At 34.9% G+C, this 18,848-nt stretch overlaps 1 protein-coding gene across 1 annotated transcript in view; it reads left to right on the top strand.

Annotated features, from left to right (window-relative positions):
- Positions 1-18,848, top strand: part of TNNI3K (TNNI3 interacting kinase) — a 258,488-nt gene that overhangs the window by 18,965 nt on the left and 220,675 nt on the right. The window contains exon 5 of the mRNA XM_010989036.3: positions 10,879-10,989. Coding sequence (XP_010987338.1) covers positions 10,879-10,989 — 111 coding nt within the window. The remainder of the gene's footprint in view (positions 1-10,878; positions 10,990-18,848) is intronic.

The following is an 18,848-nucleotide window of genomic DNA, read 5'->3' as shown; positions in this document are numbered from 1 at the left end:
GTATCTAAATTGTACTCCTGAAATGGAACACAAGCTTTGTAGGGAAAAATGAGATTTTTATGGTTTCAAATATCTTAAATAAGAATGTCAATGACCAAAATAGTATTAGACCATCTAATTTAACCTCACACATACCTCTCCTTCAACATACAGACAACCACTTGATGAAGTTTCTTCAATGAATGAAAAGTAGCATTTTGACTAGTCAACTTTTGTTTTAGCATTTCGTATGATAAATGCAGATGTTGAATAGTCACTATTCCATCTTACACGTTTCTGGCAAGATCTCATTCCAATCATTCAGAAGAAGTCATTTTATATATTTATTACAAAGGGGAAGGGCAAGGAAGGAGGGAGAATTTAATTCAAGCTTATGTCTGTCTGGATCACTAGACCTCGGTTCTTATTGCTACATATCATGCCTATCAGAAAATTCTATTTTCTATTACTGGTGATTCATACCCTGGAAACCACTATATGTTTTCTCCTGACTTTTTCCTTTCTTAGCATATGTGTCTGATTGCAAAGTTGAGCTTTTTTTCAACTATCCTAAAGTCCAGGACCCAAAGCATGTGTTTCATAGTTTCTAAATTCTCTATTTAGATCAAATTTTGCTACTGGTACTTTTGAATCAGACAGTTCCTTGTCGTGGGGGGTTTTGTGTATTAGAAGGTGTTTGGCAGCATTTCTAGCCTCTTTTCTCTAGATGCCAGCAGCCACTTCTCCCAGCCCCAACTGTTTCGCCAAAAATGTCTTCAGACATTGCCCCTGGGAGCTATCATCCCCATTTGATAACTGCTAATTTACAGGATAAAGTAAATTGATATATATTTTTAAATTCAAGTAGCCTTTTTATTTGAACAAATAAAGTGTCTTCATATAAGATTGCATTTTCCCCAAATGGGAATTTGTCAAGATAATAAATTAAAAAAAAAAAACTATTCCCCAAAAAGTCTCACTTTTTGCATACTTAACTTCCAGTTGCACTGCAACTTTTAAACACTGTTTAATAATTGATCCTAAATTTAAGGAACTAGGGATCATTTATACCCACAAATTAGAGCAATTACTAAGATGGATTATTTTTTTATATACTCACATTTCTTCTTAGTAACCAAATATTTCATAATCTCTTTCTAAATTAACATGTTCTCAATGAAAAGCTAATGGGATACTCACTAAAGATGTTAATTTATCCTTCAGTTCTATATTGGACAGCACTATTTCTTGGCGAACCTTCCCTGACCCCTCTCAAGTCTGGATTAGATACCCCTCCAATGTACTCTCTTAGCATCCTGTACTTACCTTATTGTACTGTGACTGACTATTTCATTACCTCATTATTTTGTTATATCTTCCTCTAGATTAGGGGTCACGATCTCCACATGCTTCTAGGAATGAGGCAGGTAACATAAATGAGTAAATGTGTTAGATAATACAGCAAAGTTAAATGGGAACTAGCGCTCAGACTTAGTGACAAAAAGTTGTGAATATTGTAGCAAATTAGAGAACTTATACCTCATGTAAGGGGAGTAGTCAATATTCTGCTAATCATTGCTGTATAGGAATGTTAGCCCAGTAATGCCCCAAATTTCGGAGAATCAGAAATTATGTGAAGTTTCCTGATATTTATTCATTGGCCATTAATTCAGATTTTAGTTGTAAATACATGCACACATGTACAGTACAAACCATGTACATCTTTTCCTGTTGAAGCTTGTTTGTAATCGCTGATAGACATTATGAGCACTGCCAAGTCAGGGACTGGATCCAAATTGCTTATCATCTTATTTTGAGCACTTAGAACAACTCCTGGTGTATGTTCATCATAATCCTATTGCACAAATAAATGAATGAAGTTATAATTCCATGGTGACTAGGAAGAAGAAAAGTACTTCAAAGAAAGAATCATGTTGACACTGGACAAAATATTGTCCTATTTTGGCCATTAAATTGAAAATTAAGAAATTGTCAGATATCTCTGTAAAGGGATATTTTAGTGAATTTGTGGGAGTAGAAAGTATAAAAATAGATTGAAAATAAACAGACTTAAAATGGAAGGAGTGATTATTAATTGCTCTTTCAAAAGACAAAAGATTGGGCAGTGTCTTGATAAGTGGCAGGATCACAGAATGATTTCTATAATGATGTTTTTCAATCTTTTTTTGAGGTCTTAACACTTGGATAAACATAAAAATTCAGTCTGTTTAAATATTTTTCAGTTAAAAACATAAAATCTAAGTGAAAGCAAATTAAAGAAATTTTTTCAATTTGCTTTTTCAAACAACACAGATTTGCCTTTTCCCCAACTCTCAGAGATTCTGATTAGAGCCTCCCTGTTAAATCACCACTATATTACTGAAAGAGAGAGCAAGTACATTCAAAGGGCAACTGGAAGCATCCCGCAGGAGGAAAGTGATTATGGGAAACTGGAAAAGGATCACAGAGTTGATGAGAAAAAAACAGGTCAAAAGCAAAATTGGAGACATTACTCTGGGAAAAATACCTGTACTGAGTGTACTCCTTCTCTCTCTTCTTTCTTTTTTTCAAAATTTCAAGGAAAGTCAAGTATTTCCATCACACTGAGATCTTTAATAATTGATATCTTTTGTGATGATAAATTCAGAATTATTTCAGCAAGAGGCATGTAGGTGTGAGCTTTCATGAGCAGTTATTTTTATACTGACTAATGGATCCTTTCATTGGAGATGTCTATGACTCATGAGGCAGCTCTAGTCCATTAAATTTTTATGCCTGGAACTAAATACATTTCACGCTGAAGCCCCATGGAGTCCCTTGTCCTAGAAGAAACCTTAATGTTCTTTGAAGACTACAAAACTGCTTATGTTACTTCTTTTCTTTACAAACACAAACAGGCTGTAAAAATTGCTGTGCTGGGTTAATTGGGTTGATGAAGAAAAAACTACTTAGATAAGCACATTATTAAAATGTTTATTTATACATCTCTATTTTCATACTCAGAAATTCGTCGTCTTTCCAAACCAATTTCAATTCTGCCTTGGAGCTTGATGTGACACTTCAGGGAACACTAGAATATCAGAGTTGGATAGACTTTACAGAAAACAGTTTAGCCCAACTCTGAAATCTTATAGGTGAAGAAATTGAGGTATTTCATGATTCAACATTTTTGGGGACAGAGTAGACTAAGGAATAAGGTGAATATTCTCATAGTTAGGTCAGTCTTGGAGGCAATACATTTAACATAAATATATAAAATTATACTTGCAAGGATATGGGGGTGATGAACATTTGCACATACATTATCACATTTTATCCTCATTGCAGTTCTGTAAGACAGACACAGCAGGTAGTAGATTCTGTGAAGGGCTTGCACATGAAAGGCAAAAAATTGGGAGTAGAAGGGTAGTTGGGGATGGAGGGTAACATATCTTATTGAGAAATGCGTTAGACTCAGTCAGAAGACCCACGTTCAAATCCCAGCACAGCTTTGATTCTAATGTACACTGGAAGAAAACATTTTATGATATGGTGTACCAGTTTAGTTCTTGAAAAGCAGGCTCTGATAGGGATTTATGTGGAAGTGATATGGTGAAAGGAAGAGGAAGGAAGTAGGGTTGGTCAGGAGGAGCTGTCAGACCACAGTGCAGCCTGGCTCAAATCTCTGCTGCCCAGTAGGAGCTCCAGAGCAAAAAGTGCCTATCAGAAGAGTGTCACATTGAGTGGAAATGGCTAAGCCTTTTACCACCCTCTTTCTCAGTCACGGACTGAGAGCCACTCTGAGAAAATGGTAGTCTCAGCTCTCATAGTGCAGTGAATCCTGAAAAAGCTAGTTGAGGGAGGCAGCCAGCTCACCACACTCCTGGCACACTCGTCTCGAGGGGAGATATGAGTGACATGTCTCTACATCTGCCAAACATGGGCAAATGCTCATGATTTTATATTAAATGAAAAAGGGAGATTACTTGCCTCTATGTGCAGTATGAGCTCAACTGTGTACCTGATCAGTGATAATAAAAATTGTGTCAAACATTGTGCTAAATTCATTACATTATTTGATTTAATACTCACAACTCTATGAGACTGATACTATTATTAACTTCATTTTATTAGAGAAAAAGAACTCACAGAGCAAGAGGTTGAGAAACATGTTCCAAATGTAGGAAGTGGCCATCCGCATGCAAATACAGGTTTGCTTTGCTGTGCTAGTCTGTGCTCTACTTTTATGAAGGCACATACCTGGGAAAAAGAATGACAGGAAATAAACACACACATAAATGATAATAGTGATTATATGGTAAGACTATGGGTTATTAAATTGATTTATTCCTTTATTTTCTGCATTTTCTGCTATGAGGTATTTTGGTTATCTATTGAGGCATAACAGACTACCCCAAACTTAGTCCTCTGATACAGCAATCATTTTGTTATTCTCATAGATTCCCCTTTCAGAAATTCAGACAAGACACGGTGGGGATGGCTTAATTTTGCTCCATCATGTTTAAGGCCTCAGCTGAGAAGACATGAATGACTCGGAGTTACTCCATCAGCTGGGGAACTGGAATCCTCAGGAGGATTTACACGTCTGGTGCCTGGGCTGGGGTGACTGTAAGGCTGGTCTTAGCTGAGTCATTTGATCGGAGAATCTTTATGTGCTATGAACCCTCTTCATGTGGCCTGGGTTTCCTTATAGCATGGCTGCCTCAGGTTAGTCCGACTTCTGACATTGTAGCTCAGAGCAAGTTTATCAGAAAATAAGGAGGAAGCCATGTGAACTAGCCTTGGAAAAAGACAGCTCATTTCAGCCATATTCTTTTGGCCACAACCCACCCAGATGCAAGGGGAAGGGACATAGATTTCACATCTAAATGGGAGAATTGTAAAGGAATATTTGCCATGTTTTAAAACTTCTGGAGGATGTATTTCCATAATCAAAAGAAAGTGTATTTTATTTTATTTTATTTTATTTTATTTTATTTTATTTTATTTTTTACATTTTTATTGAGTTATAGTCATTTTACAATGTTGTGTCAAATTCCAGTGTAGAGCACAATTTTTCAGTTATGCATGAACATATATATATACATTGTCACATTTTTTTTCACTGTGAGCTACCACAAGATCTTGTATATATTTCCCTGTGCTATACAATATAATCTTGCTTATCTGTTCTACATATGCCTGTCAGTATCTACAAATTTTGAAATCCCAGTCTGTCCCTTCCCACGCCCCACCCCCTTGGCAACCACAAGTTTGTATTCTATGTCTATGAGTCTGTTTCTGTTTTGTATTTATGCTTTGTTTGTTTGTTTGTTTGTTTTTGTTTTGTTTTTTTAGATTCCACATATGAGCGATCTCATATGGTATTTTTCTTTCTCTTTCTGGCTTACTTCACTTAGAATGACATTCTCCAGAAACATCCATGTTGCTGCAAATGACATTATGTTGTTGGTTTTTATGGCTGAATAGTATTCTGTTGTATAAATATACCACGTCTTCTTTATACAGTCATCTGTTGATGGACATTTAGGCTGTATTTTAGACATTATACAATCCCAGTTTAATCTTTTATTCTGGAAAAGAATTGGCAAAAAACCCTTGTGTGTAAATATGTGTATATACATATATACATATGTGTGTGTGTGTGTGTGTGTGTGTGTGTATATATATATAATATATATTAATATATATATATATATTAATGTATGTTTTTTGGTGGTAGAGAATCTGAGCTCTCTGACACTAATAGTTACTTATCCTGGCTTAATCTGTAGTAACAATCACAGAGCTAACAACAGGCAGATAGTAGAGCTGTATTAGAGTTTTATGCATAGGGCAAAGTCAGAGTTACTACCACTACAAAAATTTTTCATCCATTACATAAATCTTCAGAGGTCTATTGTACTCCCAATTCTATCTTTTCAAGGAGATAGCTGGACTGATTTTTTTTTCTCCAATCCTCACTCTTCCACACAAGGATTTTCTTTTGTTTGAAAATAATAAATATTGTATACATTAATGCATTATTGAGGCTTACTTACCCCACACTTTAGAATCCTTCTATGTTTCCCACTGAATAATAACATTGCAAAGTTGGTTAGATGGGGAAAACCTGTCAGTTCCCCAGAATACTGTCTAATGCAAATGTCTTTAAAAAAAAGTGTTCAAAAGTCTTTAAAAAAAAAAAACTTGCCCTTAGACACTTTTTATATATTGTGGAGTACAAGCAATAAGTGAGATCAGCTTTATAATATTTAAAATTTGCCTAATATCTTTATTTTCTATAAATTTCCTTTCCAGGAGATATGTCCTGTATTACTGATTTTTAAAATTGTTCCATTAAAGTATAATATTCCTGTAGGGTAGGGGAGAAATATTTGGGACTTGTCAGTTAAATACAACAAAATACAAAAAAAACAAAAAGTATATTCTCTCAACTATTTCCTTGGGATTTGAACCAAGAAGAGATCAGTGAAAGCACTATAGAAAGTCAAAAGTGAAGCATGGAGTCAAACAGACCTAAGTCTGTATGTAGCTCCAACACTTATAGCATGGCTGCCTCATGTGCCTCCAACACTTACAAACTTTTTAAGGTTCTGTAAGTACTTTAAATTCTTGAGCCTGACCATCATCAACTATAAAAATAGAGCTAATATTTTTCTCATAGGTCAATTGTAAAGCTTGAAAGAAATTATGTAGATAAAACATTTTATATGGTACATAGCCCACAGTAAATAATTTATAAGTAGCAATCATTGTTTTGATATATTTTAGCATAGCTTGGTAAGGTAAGAGTTCTATTTTTATAGTAGTTAATAAAAATATATTTAGATCAATCAGAGGTCAACTTGAGAAGTCCAATCAAGATATTTTAGTATCTAGTTTCAGGATAATTTAGTACTTTTTACTTTTGATCACACTATTTGCCTATTCTGAAGGAATACTTTCTCTTGAGTTCCACAAATTCTGGCTAAATAAGAAAAAATACAGACAATTGAGGAAAGGATGAATGTGTGTTTATAAGAATCTGCCTGACAGATAAATATTTCGTATGCTCCATGATTTTTATATATTTTTTAAAATTTAGCCTAGTATGGTGCTTATCATAAGGTAGATATTCATTAATAAATATTTGTTGAATTAAAGAGTATCCATCTTTCTACTGATTTGTACAAGTTCTTCATATATTAAATATACAAACCACTTGTCAGTTTTATACATTGTGAATATTTCTCCAATTTGTCGTTTATCTTATAATACTGTGTTTTTCTAATACTTTCATTTGCTCAAATTTATCATATTTCCCTATATTTAAAAAAATTATTTTATGCTTAAAAATATTTCTTCACCTCCTTGCATTTAAAAACCTGTCCATCTGCAGGGAAAAATGTTTTAGGATGATGTCTTTCCCATTTATCTCAGAGACTACTCATATCTTTAGCCCTCACCATTCAAATTAAAGGTTATTCATGAGGTTGGAGTAAATTCCTGTGAATTGCTTATTTCTGGAGAAGGCAGAACTAGTAGACATTTCCTAATTTCCAGTACTGGTTCAGAGTTTTCCTATGTTTTATTCCTTTGATTATTTCCATGGGTAACTAGCAAAGCAGACGTCAAGTATGTGGAGGAGGTAAAGTAAAATGAGAAAGATAAGAGAGTCATCTTATTTGGAAGTTTCCACTCACACTGAGCCCCAGACTCCCATGTCCATTGGTAATGAGCTTATTGAGTATTGTTTGGGCAGGTACCTTTTAAGTGCTGTGTATGCTTTATCACAACAATTGTGGATATACAGTTTATATTTTTTTTCGAATTGGGTGGATATGGTTTTTGTTCCCTTTTTTGATAACCAAAGAAATTAGTGTAAAGGAGTTATGTAACTTGCCCTAGTTTACATAGTCCTTAACAGAGCTGGGACTCTAACTAGGGAGGCTAATTCTGGTACGCACAGTCTTAACCTTGCACTATAAGTATCTCAACTTTAACATGGAGAAACAAAACATTTTAATCCTACCTCAGAACCTATCTTTTCCTGATTCTTTTCTATCTCAGTATCATGTCATTCTCCTGCAAAATATTGCACTTGGAAAAATTTGAACACCCAATACAATGCCTGCAAAGCCCTACCAAGTCGGGTATCTCTGACCTCATCTTGCACATTACTTTTCTTTTTTTTTTTTTAATCCTTATACTCAATGCTAGCCTTAAATACACTAAGCTTATTTCCATTTTAGGACTATTACACTAGCTACTCCCTGTCCTTTAATGCTCATCCTTGAAAATGTGACTTGGACTTCCCCTTTTTGGTATTTATCATTTTTCTCAAAGTCCACCTCCTCAGTGAAGCTTTCCCTGACTACTCAATCCATGTTATCATTTGCCTGTTTCATCTTAAAACCATTGGTACTTTATGACACTATAATATTTTCTTATTTGTTTATTTTCTCTCTCTCCTATCACTTATACACACATAAGTTCCATGAAAGCAGGGCTTTAACTATCTTACTGCAGTGTCCCCACTGCTCAATGTTTCACAAACATATGATATGAGTATATTTATATACTCAAGAAGTATTTGTTGAGTACATCAAAGGCTTACTGAAAAGTAGAATGATGTGGTCAAAACTGTGTGTAATAAAATGTATCTAATAGCAGTGTGGAGGAGGGACTGCCATGAAAAAAGGCTTAGTCACCTTGCCTAATTAGGAGGCTATGTAAAATGGAGGGTGATGTTAGAAATAAGAAGAAATATGAGAGGTACTAATGAGTTCAACCCAGCAGAATTTTGATACTGACTGAGTTGAAGGGATTCAAGGTCATTTGGAACAAGAAAGCACCATTAATATAAATAAGGAATGCTAGGAGATGACAGATCACACTGGGAAAATTATGAATAGTATTTACAAGAGCAATTTTTAATTTTTAATTTGGGATGCCATTGATATATGGGGTTTGGACTTAGCAGAGAAGTCAGGACCAAAGATAAAGTTACCAGATTGTGTAAGAATTACCAAAGGGGGCTTTTAGAATGAGAAAATGACTTAGGGCTAAACTAAATGACCCAATTTTTGGAGACAAACAGAAACAAAGGAGAGGAAAAGAGAGGGAAACCAGGAATATATGTTTTAGGAAAGCAAAAGAGACATGGATTTCAAGAAGAAAGAGATGATCTGACTATACAGAGGGGGAAGATGATTGACATTGGGTTTGGTAAACAGAGGTTACCTTCTGAAACTCAGGAGGTGATTTCTGAGTAGTGGTGAGACTTATGTCTCAGATGATTTCTTTTAATAATATAAGGCAAGGAAAAGGGGAATAAATGGTCCTTACTGTGAAGGGATAGTGTTAGAAAAAGCAAGTTCCAGTGTTTAAGGAGTATGATCAACTTAGTTGGAATTTATGCAAGATTTGGGTGTATGTACCTAGAGATTACTAAAGAAATGAGGTCAGAGCTGTCAGCAGTGAGTGTCAACAACTTTTTCTACAAACTTTGAAAATGAAGACAAGGATATAGATAAAATTAGCTTTGCTTCAGTGGGGAAAAAAAATGGCATTTTTTTTAGAACGGAGGAAACCGAAATCTCTAGACTGAGCAGAAGGAGCCAATGAAACAGTAAAGGAAGATGAAATCATTATTTAACTTTCTTGCTAGAGCAGGTATACATAGGGGAAGATTTGGAAACTATAACATTAATTTTGCTATTTGAAGTTCTTTGCCGAAGTTTTTTTTAGCCTTTACAACTTCTCCTAGACCTTAACTTATGTGCAACGGTGTTAAGAAATCAAACTTTGCTTTTTATGGGAGGACTTTTTTAACCAATAGTAATTTAAATTATACACACACACATACATACATATATATATACGTATATATATGCATAAATGCAATGCCTACCCCATGAATATGACTTTTTTGCAACTGGGTGTGTTTGAGATGTTGATGGGCCAAGTGTTATAGAAGTTGTGGTTTGAATTCTTCCTTTGAGGGAGAGAGTTAAATATGAAGACCTTTCTTTGTATTCCAGTTAAAATCTGGAGTTTTGTGAATACATGACCCTCCACATTACTCTTTTGAGTGTTCTGATTTATAAAATGAGGTTTATAATAGTATTTTTTCATAGGATTGGTTAGAGGAATATTTTATTTTTTATTTGTCTTTTATTTATCAATAACTATTTTTGAAGTCCTGCCATATGCCAGGTTTAAGTAAGTCAATGCTCATGAAAGGTTAATTACATTATAAAAATTCAGTGGATGCTAATTTCTATCAATATGATTAAAAAGTTCCATGTCTCTGCAAAGACAGAAATATAACACAAATAATAGTATGAAGAAAGTAAGGGTTACTTTGGTCATTAATTCTAACTTAAATGCTCAAATAGTGCTTCAAAGATTTTCATGGAGTGATAACATTTTAACAAATCACCTTGAGAAAGATACCACCAATTAATTATGTTTAGGGCCCATGACACTATGTGTCATTAATTATGTATAGAACCCATGACTCATATGTATTAGAGAAGCAGTTCCTGAACTCTACCATGAAATGGTCCACTACAGCCAGTTCAATACTGCAGCTGCTGGAGATAGTACACTCATTGGAGTGACCTACGTCTAAGAGTGACTTGAGTTTGCAAGAGCCTCACCACAGGTAAATGCCCTTTCTGTCTTTCATGATCAAGTGCTGAAGGGTTGACTGTAACTGTGCAGCCTGTCATGTGTTTCAGTCATCTGAGAGCTGCTTTCTGCTATCTCATGCGTACTTACACCAGAAATCACACTTAAGTTTTCTGTGAGCGCCTAAACTGACTGCCAGTCAGGGAATCAATACATCTTGTTGCACAGTGTTCAAACCTCCTATTAAGAGAAAAGTAACACTGAAGATGTGTTTCCTTACAGGATAGTGCAGAACTGATCACTTCCCTGCTTCACAGTGGAGCTGACATACAGCAGGTTGGATATGGTGGCCTCACTGCTCTGCATATTGCTACCATAGCTGGTCACCTGGAGGTAAGTCACACCTTGGTCCCCTGAGAAAACAAATTTGCCGCTTTGGATTCTCTTTTCCAACTGTTTTCAAATGCTGGCTTTTGAGATCCTAAGAGTTGATTTAATTTTTAACTACTGAATGCGCACATTTCTTTGGGGCATCAAATAAAGCTATACAAATGTCTTTTGGTAGTCAAGTCAGTCTGTTTTGTAACAGTGTAATCAGACATCAATTGATGGACACAGAGACCATATAGCAGTGATTAAGAGCATAGATTCTGGAGACAGGCAGTCCAGTTTCCTCCACTTGCTATGTTTACCTCAAGAAGTTACTATACCTTCTGATATCTCTGTTTACTCCATTTAGAAAATAGTAATAGTAATAAGCCTATTGTATGATTAAATTAGATAATCCATAGGAAGCACTTTGCAGATTGCTTCAGAGTAAGAACTCAGTGAAAGATTATTCATTCATTCACTCATGCATTATTTGATTTTTTAAGCATCCGTTGTGTACCAGTTACTGCATAGTTGCTGAGCTAACAGTAGCAGATAAGATAGGTAATTTTTTCTTTTAGTTTAGTAGACGAGAATGAGACAGACAATAAGGAAAAACTATCATATAATGTCAATAATAAGTATTACAAAAATAATGAAATGAGGTAAAATAAAAATAGCAAAAATGGGCACAATTTTAAATAACCTATATAGTAAAACTATGTATAATATATATAACAGCACATGCAAAGGCCCTGAGGCAGAAGATAGCTAAGTGTATTTGAGAGGCATGAGTGAGCCAAAGTCATTAATGTGGTTTGAGCTAGAGGTGTAGTGGTAGAGATGTGGTCAGATGGGTGGTTACAAACCAGACTGCAGAGTGCTTTAAAGGCCATGGGAAGGACTCTGGATCTTATCTTAATTTTAAATTGTTGAAATATTAATTTCATATATGTAAAGCACTTTAATTTGTGTTATTTAATTTAATTCACAAATACTCATGAAATAATTTTTATTATCACTGCCCTTAATAGATATAAAACCAAGGCTCTTGTACATTAATTGTCTTTACAAATTACAAAGTCATTGAGGAAAAAAGGCCACATCTGGAATCCTGGTCATTTTACTCAAAATTCTATGATTTTCACACTCTATTATACTAACCACATGTAAGCTCAACAGTATGGTAAATGAGAAGTCTTATTAAGTATCTATTTCTCCCTTTTAGTCATGTTGCAAGTTAAATTGTACTTTCTTCACTAACACACATGCACATATACACATATGCACACAACTGTGAACAAGTAAGGCTGCATACAAAATCATACATAAAACCTATAAAACAAGTGTGGATCATCACTTTTAACAGTGTCACTTCAAGGGGCTCTTACGTTCAATAAATGTTAACATATCTCAGTGAGAGTGAAATAGTTTCCATCATGTTAACATTTTCACCCTTTACTTTATCATCTTATTTCCCAGAAAATAAATCTTTTGATGATATTCCTTATAAATATAAGTGAATTTATCTTACTTATGAGGAGAGGAGTTACTAAATGTGTTACTAAATCCTATTAGAATCGCTTAAGTATAGATGTTTTCCAAAAAAAGGAACCAACTAAAGTCAGTGATAAAGCAAATGAAAGGTAAACATTAGAAAGTAGAAGAATTGATGAGGTAGATATTAAGTACCAGTGAAACACATTCAATCTCTTAATGCCAGGAAAATCATAGAATGTGTTTTGCAACACTTTTTGTCTAATGCTAAGCTGGTTACATTTGTGAGTGATAGAATCACAGCAGGGCCAAAAGCAAGATGGTTAATAGATTGGTCTCTTCATCTCCTGTTCAAATAACTGCTTTCTTGCTTTGTAAATCATAGTATGGAAGGAACTATCATATCCATTCTACCAGCCTCGGGGCAAACTTTTCAAAAATAATTCCAACTTGTTCTCTACTCTTGTCTTGCCCTTCTCCATGGGTTCGTTAACATACTTCATTAACTGTGGTGTAACATTTAATGACTTTTGTAGTCAGTCATGGATATAGCATAAAACAGGTGCATATCCATTAGCCTTTTTATCTTCTTATCTAATGAACTAATTAAGTTACAGATCAAACCATAAAGGAAAATGGTATCCAAAAAACTAGAAACATCATATTCAAAATGCAGATTTTTTCTTTGAATTATTTATTTCAAAGCTATTGATTGCAACAAATATACACTTTTAATATAGTTTTCCGTCACATTCATTCATCCATTTAATAAATATTTTTGAGTCTCTCCTTTTTCCATAGTATTATGTTAGAACATGGAAGTGATACAAGAAAATGTGAAACAGTTTTCCCCACTGAAGGCTTTAGAGTGTAGCTGGACACACAAAATGAACACACAGAAAAATTTATATAACCAATTCAAAAGTAAAATAGCAATATATTCCTAAGTATGAAAGAGGAAAGAGTCAAAGATCAGAACGGGTTTGATAATTAGGAATAATTAGAAATGCGATAACTACATAGCAAGGAATGGCAAAGAACACAAAATTAGAAGTGTTAGGATTTCACTCGGAATTGAGATCAATGTGAACTAGAAGAGTTAGGGAAGGATTTATGAGAGGTGGTTTGAAATTGGGCTGAAGTTTGAGGAGTGGTAAGAACTAGACAGAGAATAGAAGAGGAATCATGTCCAAAAAAGAAAAGGAGAAATTAGCTGAGCACGTTTAGGAGAGAGTGAAAGAATAACAGCATGAATCAGATTGTGAAGAGTGCCTGTAGGATCTGAGTATTAGGAATGGACCAGACTAAGGAGATTGAAAACAGAAGTCCAAGGAGTTCAATTCAGTAAGCAACTGTTACAGTTGACAGTGTATGCCACACAAGACTAGGTGGTGTGGTAGATAAACAGATAAGAATACGGAAGTTCTCACTCTTTAAAGACACTTACAGCCAATGGGATTTTTTTCCAATAAGAAATGAGGAACCATTGAGACGTTTTGAGCAAGAGAATGATTGGAGACATGATAAATAACATGTTGAAGTAAATTTCTTTGACCTCAATATTTAGTATGGATTCCAGAGTGATGATATGATGATTAAACAGACAAAAATAAAGGATTGGACAAAGGATTCAATTTTGAGGAAAAATCAATTAGCTCCAGACATGTTTATTTGCTGATAACATCCAAATTTTCAACTGGAGATGTTTGTTACTTGTTTAGGAATATGCAACTAGCATTCAGTGGAGAGGTTGGGACTTAATGTTAGTTTTTTTTGAAATTATATGTGATATTTGAAACCATAACAATAGCTGAAATTTGTAAATTGGGTCTAATACATGTCCAGAGACTAAACTCAAGAGAGCATCCACAGAGACTTTAGGAATTACTGAACAGCCGCTGAGGAGACGAAGAATTGGTCAGAGTGGTATGAGGGAAACAAGGATTTTGTAGTACCACTATAATTAGGGGTATAGAGAATTTCAGTAGATAAAGGATTCTGGGTATCAAATGGTGCAGAAAGGTTGAGTACAATAGAGTGAAGTACACATATAGTATTTACTCACTGTACCAAAAACTCAGATGCTTTTTCCAGTCCTACCTTTTACTCTTGATTAGCAGAGATGGTGGCAATGGATCAGTGGGAGTTTCCTTTTATTAGTAGTCACTTTCACTGCCCACCTTTTCCTGTGAAACAATAAAGGATGCTAACTCTGACAGGCCTCTTTGTCTACACATATCAAATTCAGACCCTCCATTAGTGTCACAAGTGTTTGTCCTCCCATAATTGTGAATTCTGTTATGCAATTTTACAATAAAATTTACATTGACTAGGCAGCTGTCTCCTTCAATAATGGAAGAGAACATGTGCTGTGGACTCCTAGACATGCTGACTGCAGTGTGAGACTCAGATTTAGATTTACTGTGCTTTAAAAAGCAGGCAAATATTGGTTGTCCTGGGTCTCTCTACTTCTCCCTGGCTGATTTATCCATCTATCAGCACATACGCATATGCTGCTTTATACAAGGGCTGACATCCTGTCAGCAATCAATAAATGTGCATTAAAGCCTTCTCTCCCCTTTGAGTCCAGAGGGCACATGAGTCATATGCTCCCTCACGCATGGAAAATGAAAAAATATTAGCTAACATTTGGTAGTTCTCTATCATTCACATGCATTCGGCATTTGGTTCTCCTGTGAGGTGGTTGCCATTAGACTCAGTTTCACAATGAGGAAACTGAGGATTAAGAAACTGAATGGCTTTTACAGGACCACACAAATAATAAATAAATGAAATGGATACAGTTCAAACCTGGTTATCTGACTTCAAATCTGCAATCTTGTAAATCAAAGAACAATTACTCCCTTATGACTTTTATATGTATTGCTAAAATAGGGCTTACAGCCATAAGATGCAGAACAATATTCAGAAACCAAACAGAAACAGAATGTGTTACTATCTAAGGCCCAGATATAGCTACAGATAACAATTAAAGCAACATTAAATGATTCAAGTATAACTTTATATGACACGTAGTATCTGGGCATCAGAACCCACGGAGATACAATGCATGTATGTGAGCTCAGTACATACACACACACACACGCAAGCACCCCCAAGTGTACAGCACTTCATATTTAGTCAAATAAGTTTAAAAAGCTGTTAAGCTTTGGTGTTTCATGCAGTAGCCTCTACTGTTATCAGAAGACAAATCAATTATCTGTAGCTTTAGACAACTGACTAGCAAAGAGAAAAGCATGTCTGAGATGATGTGATATATACTGTGTAGGGGTTGTGGAGTTTTATTTTTCACAGAAAGGCATAGTTTCATAGACACTTTGTGCAGGTGATAACATTATTTTCATAGTTGAATTTTTTTCTATCCTCCCTTACCCATTTTCAGATTGTAAACACTTATCCAAGCACTGTTTCAGAAATGCTTCCCAGTAATTTCAGAATTTATCTCCAATTTCAAGGAAATGTTGATGTTGTTCCAGTTCATTCTTAACTAAATCATCTGAATGTTTCAGGATAGAGTTTTGTTTACCAAGAAGCTTCTGACTCTTAAGTTATTTCTTTTAAAATAGCTTGAGTTTTTTTTCCCCAAAGGCACAAACAAGTGAATCCTTGGAATTATAAAATGTGGTTTCCTTCTCTTTATTTTTTAAAGAGGTAGTGGAGAGGGTATAGCTCAAGTGGTAGAGCACATGCTTAGCATACACAAGGTCCAGGGTTCAGTCCCCAGTACCTCCTCTAAAAATAAATAAAGAAGTAAACCTAACTACCCCCCCAAAAGTAAATAAAGAGCTAATGTGCTCATACTTTTTATGACTAACAGGGATCAGATCTGCCTCCAATTTATGAATAGACAGTAATCCCTTATGAACCTCATTTGGAATCAGACAATTGACTTAATCCTCATTTGGATTTTAATCCTCCTTTTCCAGATGAAAAAAAAAATTGAGGTCCAGAGAAGTTAAGTAACTTGTCCAAGGTGACAAAGCTAATAAATGGTAGAGCAGGTGTTTATATGCTGTCCAGTGTTGGATCCAGCTCTCACTCACAGTGCTACAGTGCCCTTCTCCTAATCCAGACAACAACCTCGCAGCTCACCTGACCAGAATTTAAGTTGTGGAAATGGTAGATAGAAGCTTAGAATTTAAATATCAGGGAAACATGCTCTAGTCTCAGCTCTGAATTATCTCAAAGACTAAGCAAATCAAGATATTCTGTGTGCCTCTTTATATGAACCCCATTCTTCTAAACTCTAATCTTTAGCTCTGGTGTTTATGGATTATATTTTTAAACAGCTCTGTTGAGATAAAATTCATATGCCACATAATTCACCCATTTAAAAGAAACAGTTCGATGTTTTTTAGCTAATTCACAGTTGTGTAATCATTACCAAAATCTAATTTTAGAACATTTTAGAACATGTCACCCGAAAAGGAAACCCAATATCCAATAGCCATCAGCCCCATCCACCCTTCACCCAGACCTAGGTAACTACTAATCTGCTGTCCATCTCTATAGATTTGTCTACTCCAGACCTTTCATATAAATGGAATCATATAATATGTGTTTTGTGTTTGGCTTCTTAGCATAATGTTTGCAAGGTTTATCTGTTTCAGTAGAGTCGGTTTATATCAGGATTATGTTATAATTATATGTGCCTTTATTTAGCAAAACAGCAAAATGTATATAGTTCAACCAGTTGTGTAACTGCAGTTCTTTTCAGCTGTTTCTCTATTTTCATTATGAATTGATGCTGGAAGAAAATTTTCAACTAAAACATCAGGTTCTCAAACTATATTATGTAGTCACAAGCGTGTGCTCTAATTGTCAGTTTAGAAACATTTCCATTAAAGAAAGTGGCCAAGTAGGGCCTGTTCCTGAATGGGAGTACCACCTCTTACATGGGCGCTAGACAAGACCCCGGTTCAAAATGATCAATTCCCCTGACTATCGTAGGCTCATGCTTCAGATTTAAAAGCAGTTATAAATTTTAAGGCTCCTCTGTGAAAATGCAAAATGCCCTGGTACCTGAGGTTAGCTCTTGTGGTTAAAATCTTAGCAATCAGTTCATATCCTAAAACTTTCTTAATTGAAATATGATCCACTGACCAGCAATGTAGGATCATCAGGGAGCTAGTTAAAAAATAGAATCTCAGAAAAAAAAAAAAAAAATCTCAGGTCCTACCTCAGACCTACCTAAAATCAGCGTTTTAACAAGATTCCCAGGTAATTGATATACATATTCAAATTTAAGAAGCACTTCCCTAAAAAGGAGTTAGGAGAAATTAGATTTAAAGGAGATAACTAGGAGAAAGCAAGCTTGAAAATATGAATGAATAATTAGAAAGAGATGCCCTTCATTTGTTTTATAGTTTTGCTTTTGGCTGACCCTTATTCAAATGTTTTAGTAACTTTTAAAGCAGCATTCAGGACTTACTCTAGAGCTCAGGATTGTTATCACTCACTCTGCATAATATATGCCTAGTACTATGTCACATAGTAGGCACTCCATGTATATTAACCTCTCTTTTCCTTTCTGAGGAGCAGTATTTAACATAAGAAGATAAATTTAAATGTAATGGAGAGACAACATAATAATTATAAATAACCTTGTTAAAAAATAGACTAAGGATTTGAATTGACATTTCCCCAAAGAAGACATACAAATGGCCAATAAATACATGAGAAGATGTCCATCATTAGTCATTAGGGGAAAGCAAGTCAAAACCACAGTGAGACACCAGTTCCTATCCAGTAGGATAGATAAAATAGAAAGACGATAACAAGGGTTGGTGAAGATATGAAGAAATTAGAACCCTCATACATTGCTGGTGGGAATATAAAATGGTGCAGCTGCTTTGCAGTTTAACAATTCCTCAAGAAGTGAAACATAGAGTTCGTATAGGACCCAGTAATTCCACTCTACGTGTATACTCAAGACAGATAAAAACTTGTACATGAATGTCCATACCATTATTATTGGTAATAACCAAAAAGTGGAAACAAATGTACATCAACCAATGAGTGAATAAATAAAATTTGGTATATCCATACTATAGCAATAAGAAGGAACGAAGTACTGATAACATGCTACAACATAGATGAAACCTAAAAATGCCACTGGCCTGTGAATACTGGTAGGAGGGGTGCAGTGGACTTAACTATCTTTGAAATCCATGATTATTCATGTTTATATGTGTAAGTGGGCAAAAGAGTATGTGAATCTTATATTTTGATAATTATTTTCAAAAAGCCTTTCAAAAAGTGGATTTGCTTACCTTTTACAGTTTGAATACCTGCTTTCTTTTGCATAAAATAGCAACATCTATTTTCTTCACCAATTTAAAGAAATAATGAGATCTTGTTAAATA

The sequence above is a fragment of the Camelus dromedarius genome, chromosome 14 (genome assembly GCF_036321535.1).
Source record: "Camelus dromedarius isolate mCamDro1 chromosome 14, mCamDro1.pat, whole genome shotgun sequence".
Classification (NCBI taxonomy): Eukaryota; Metazoa; Chordata; class Mammalia; order Artiodactyla; family Camelidae; genus Camelus; species Camelus dromedarius.
This window is presented reverse-complemented; position numbering and strand designations above follow the sequence as displayed.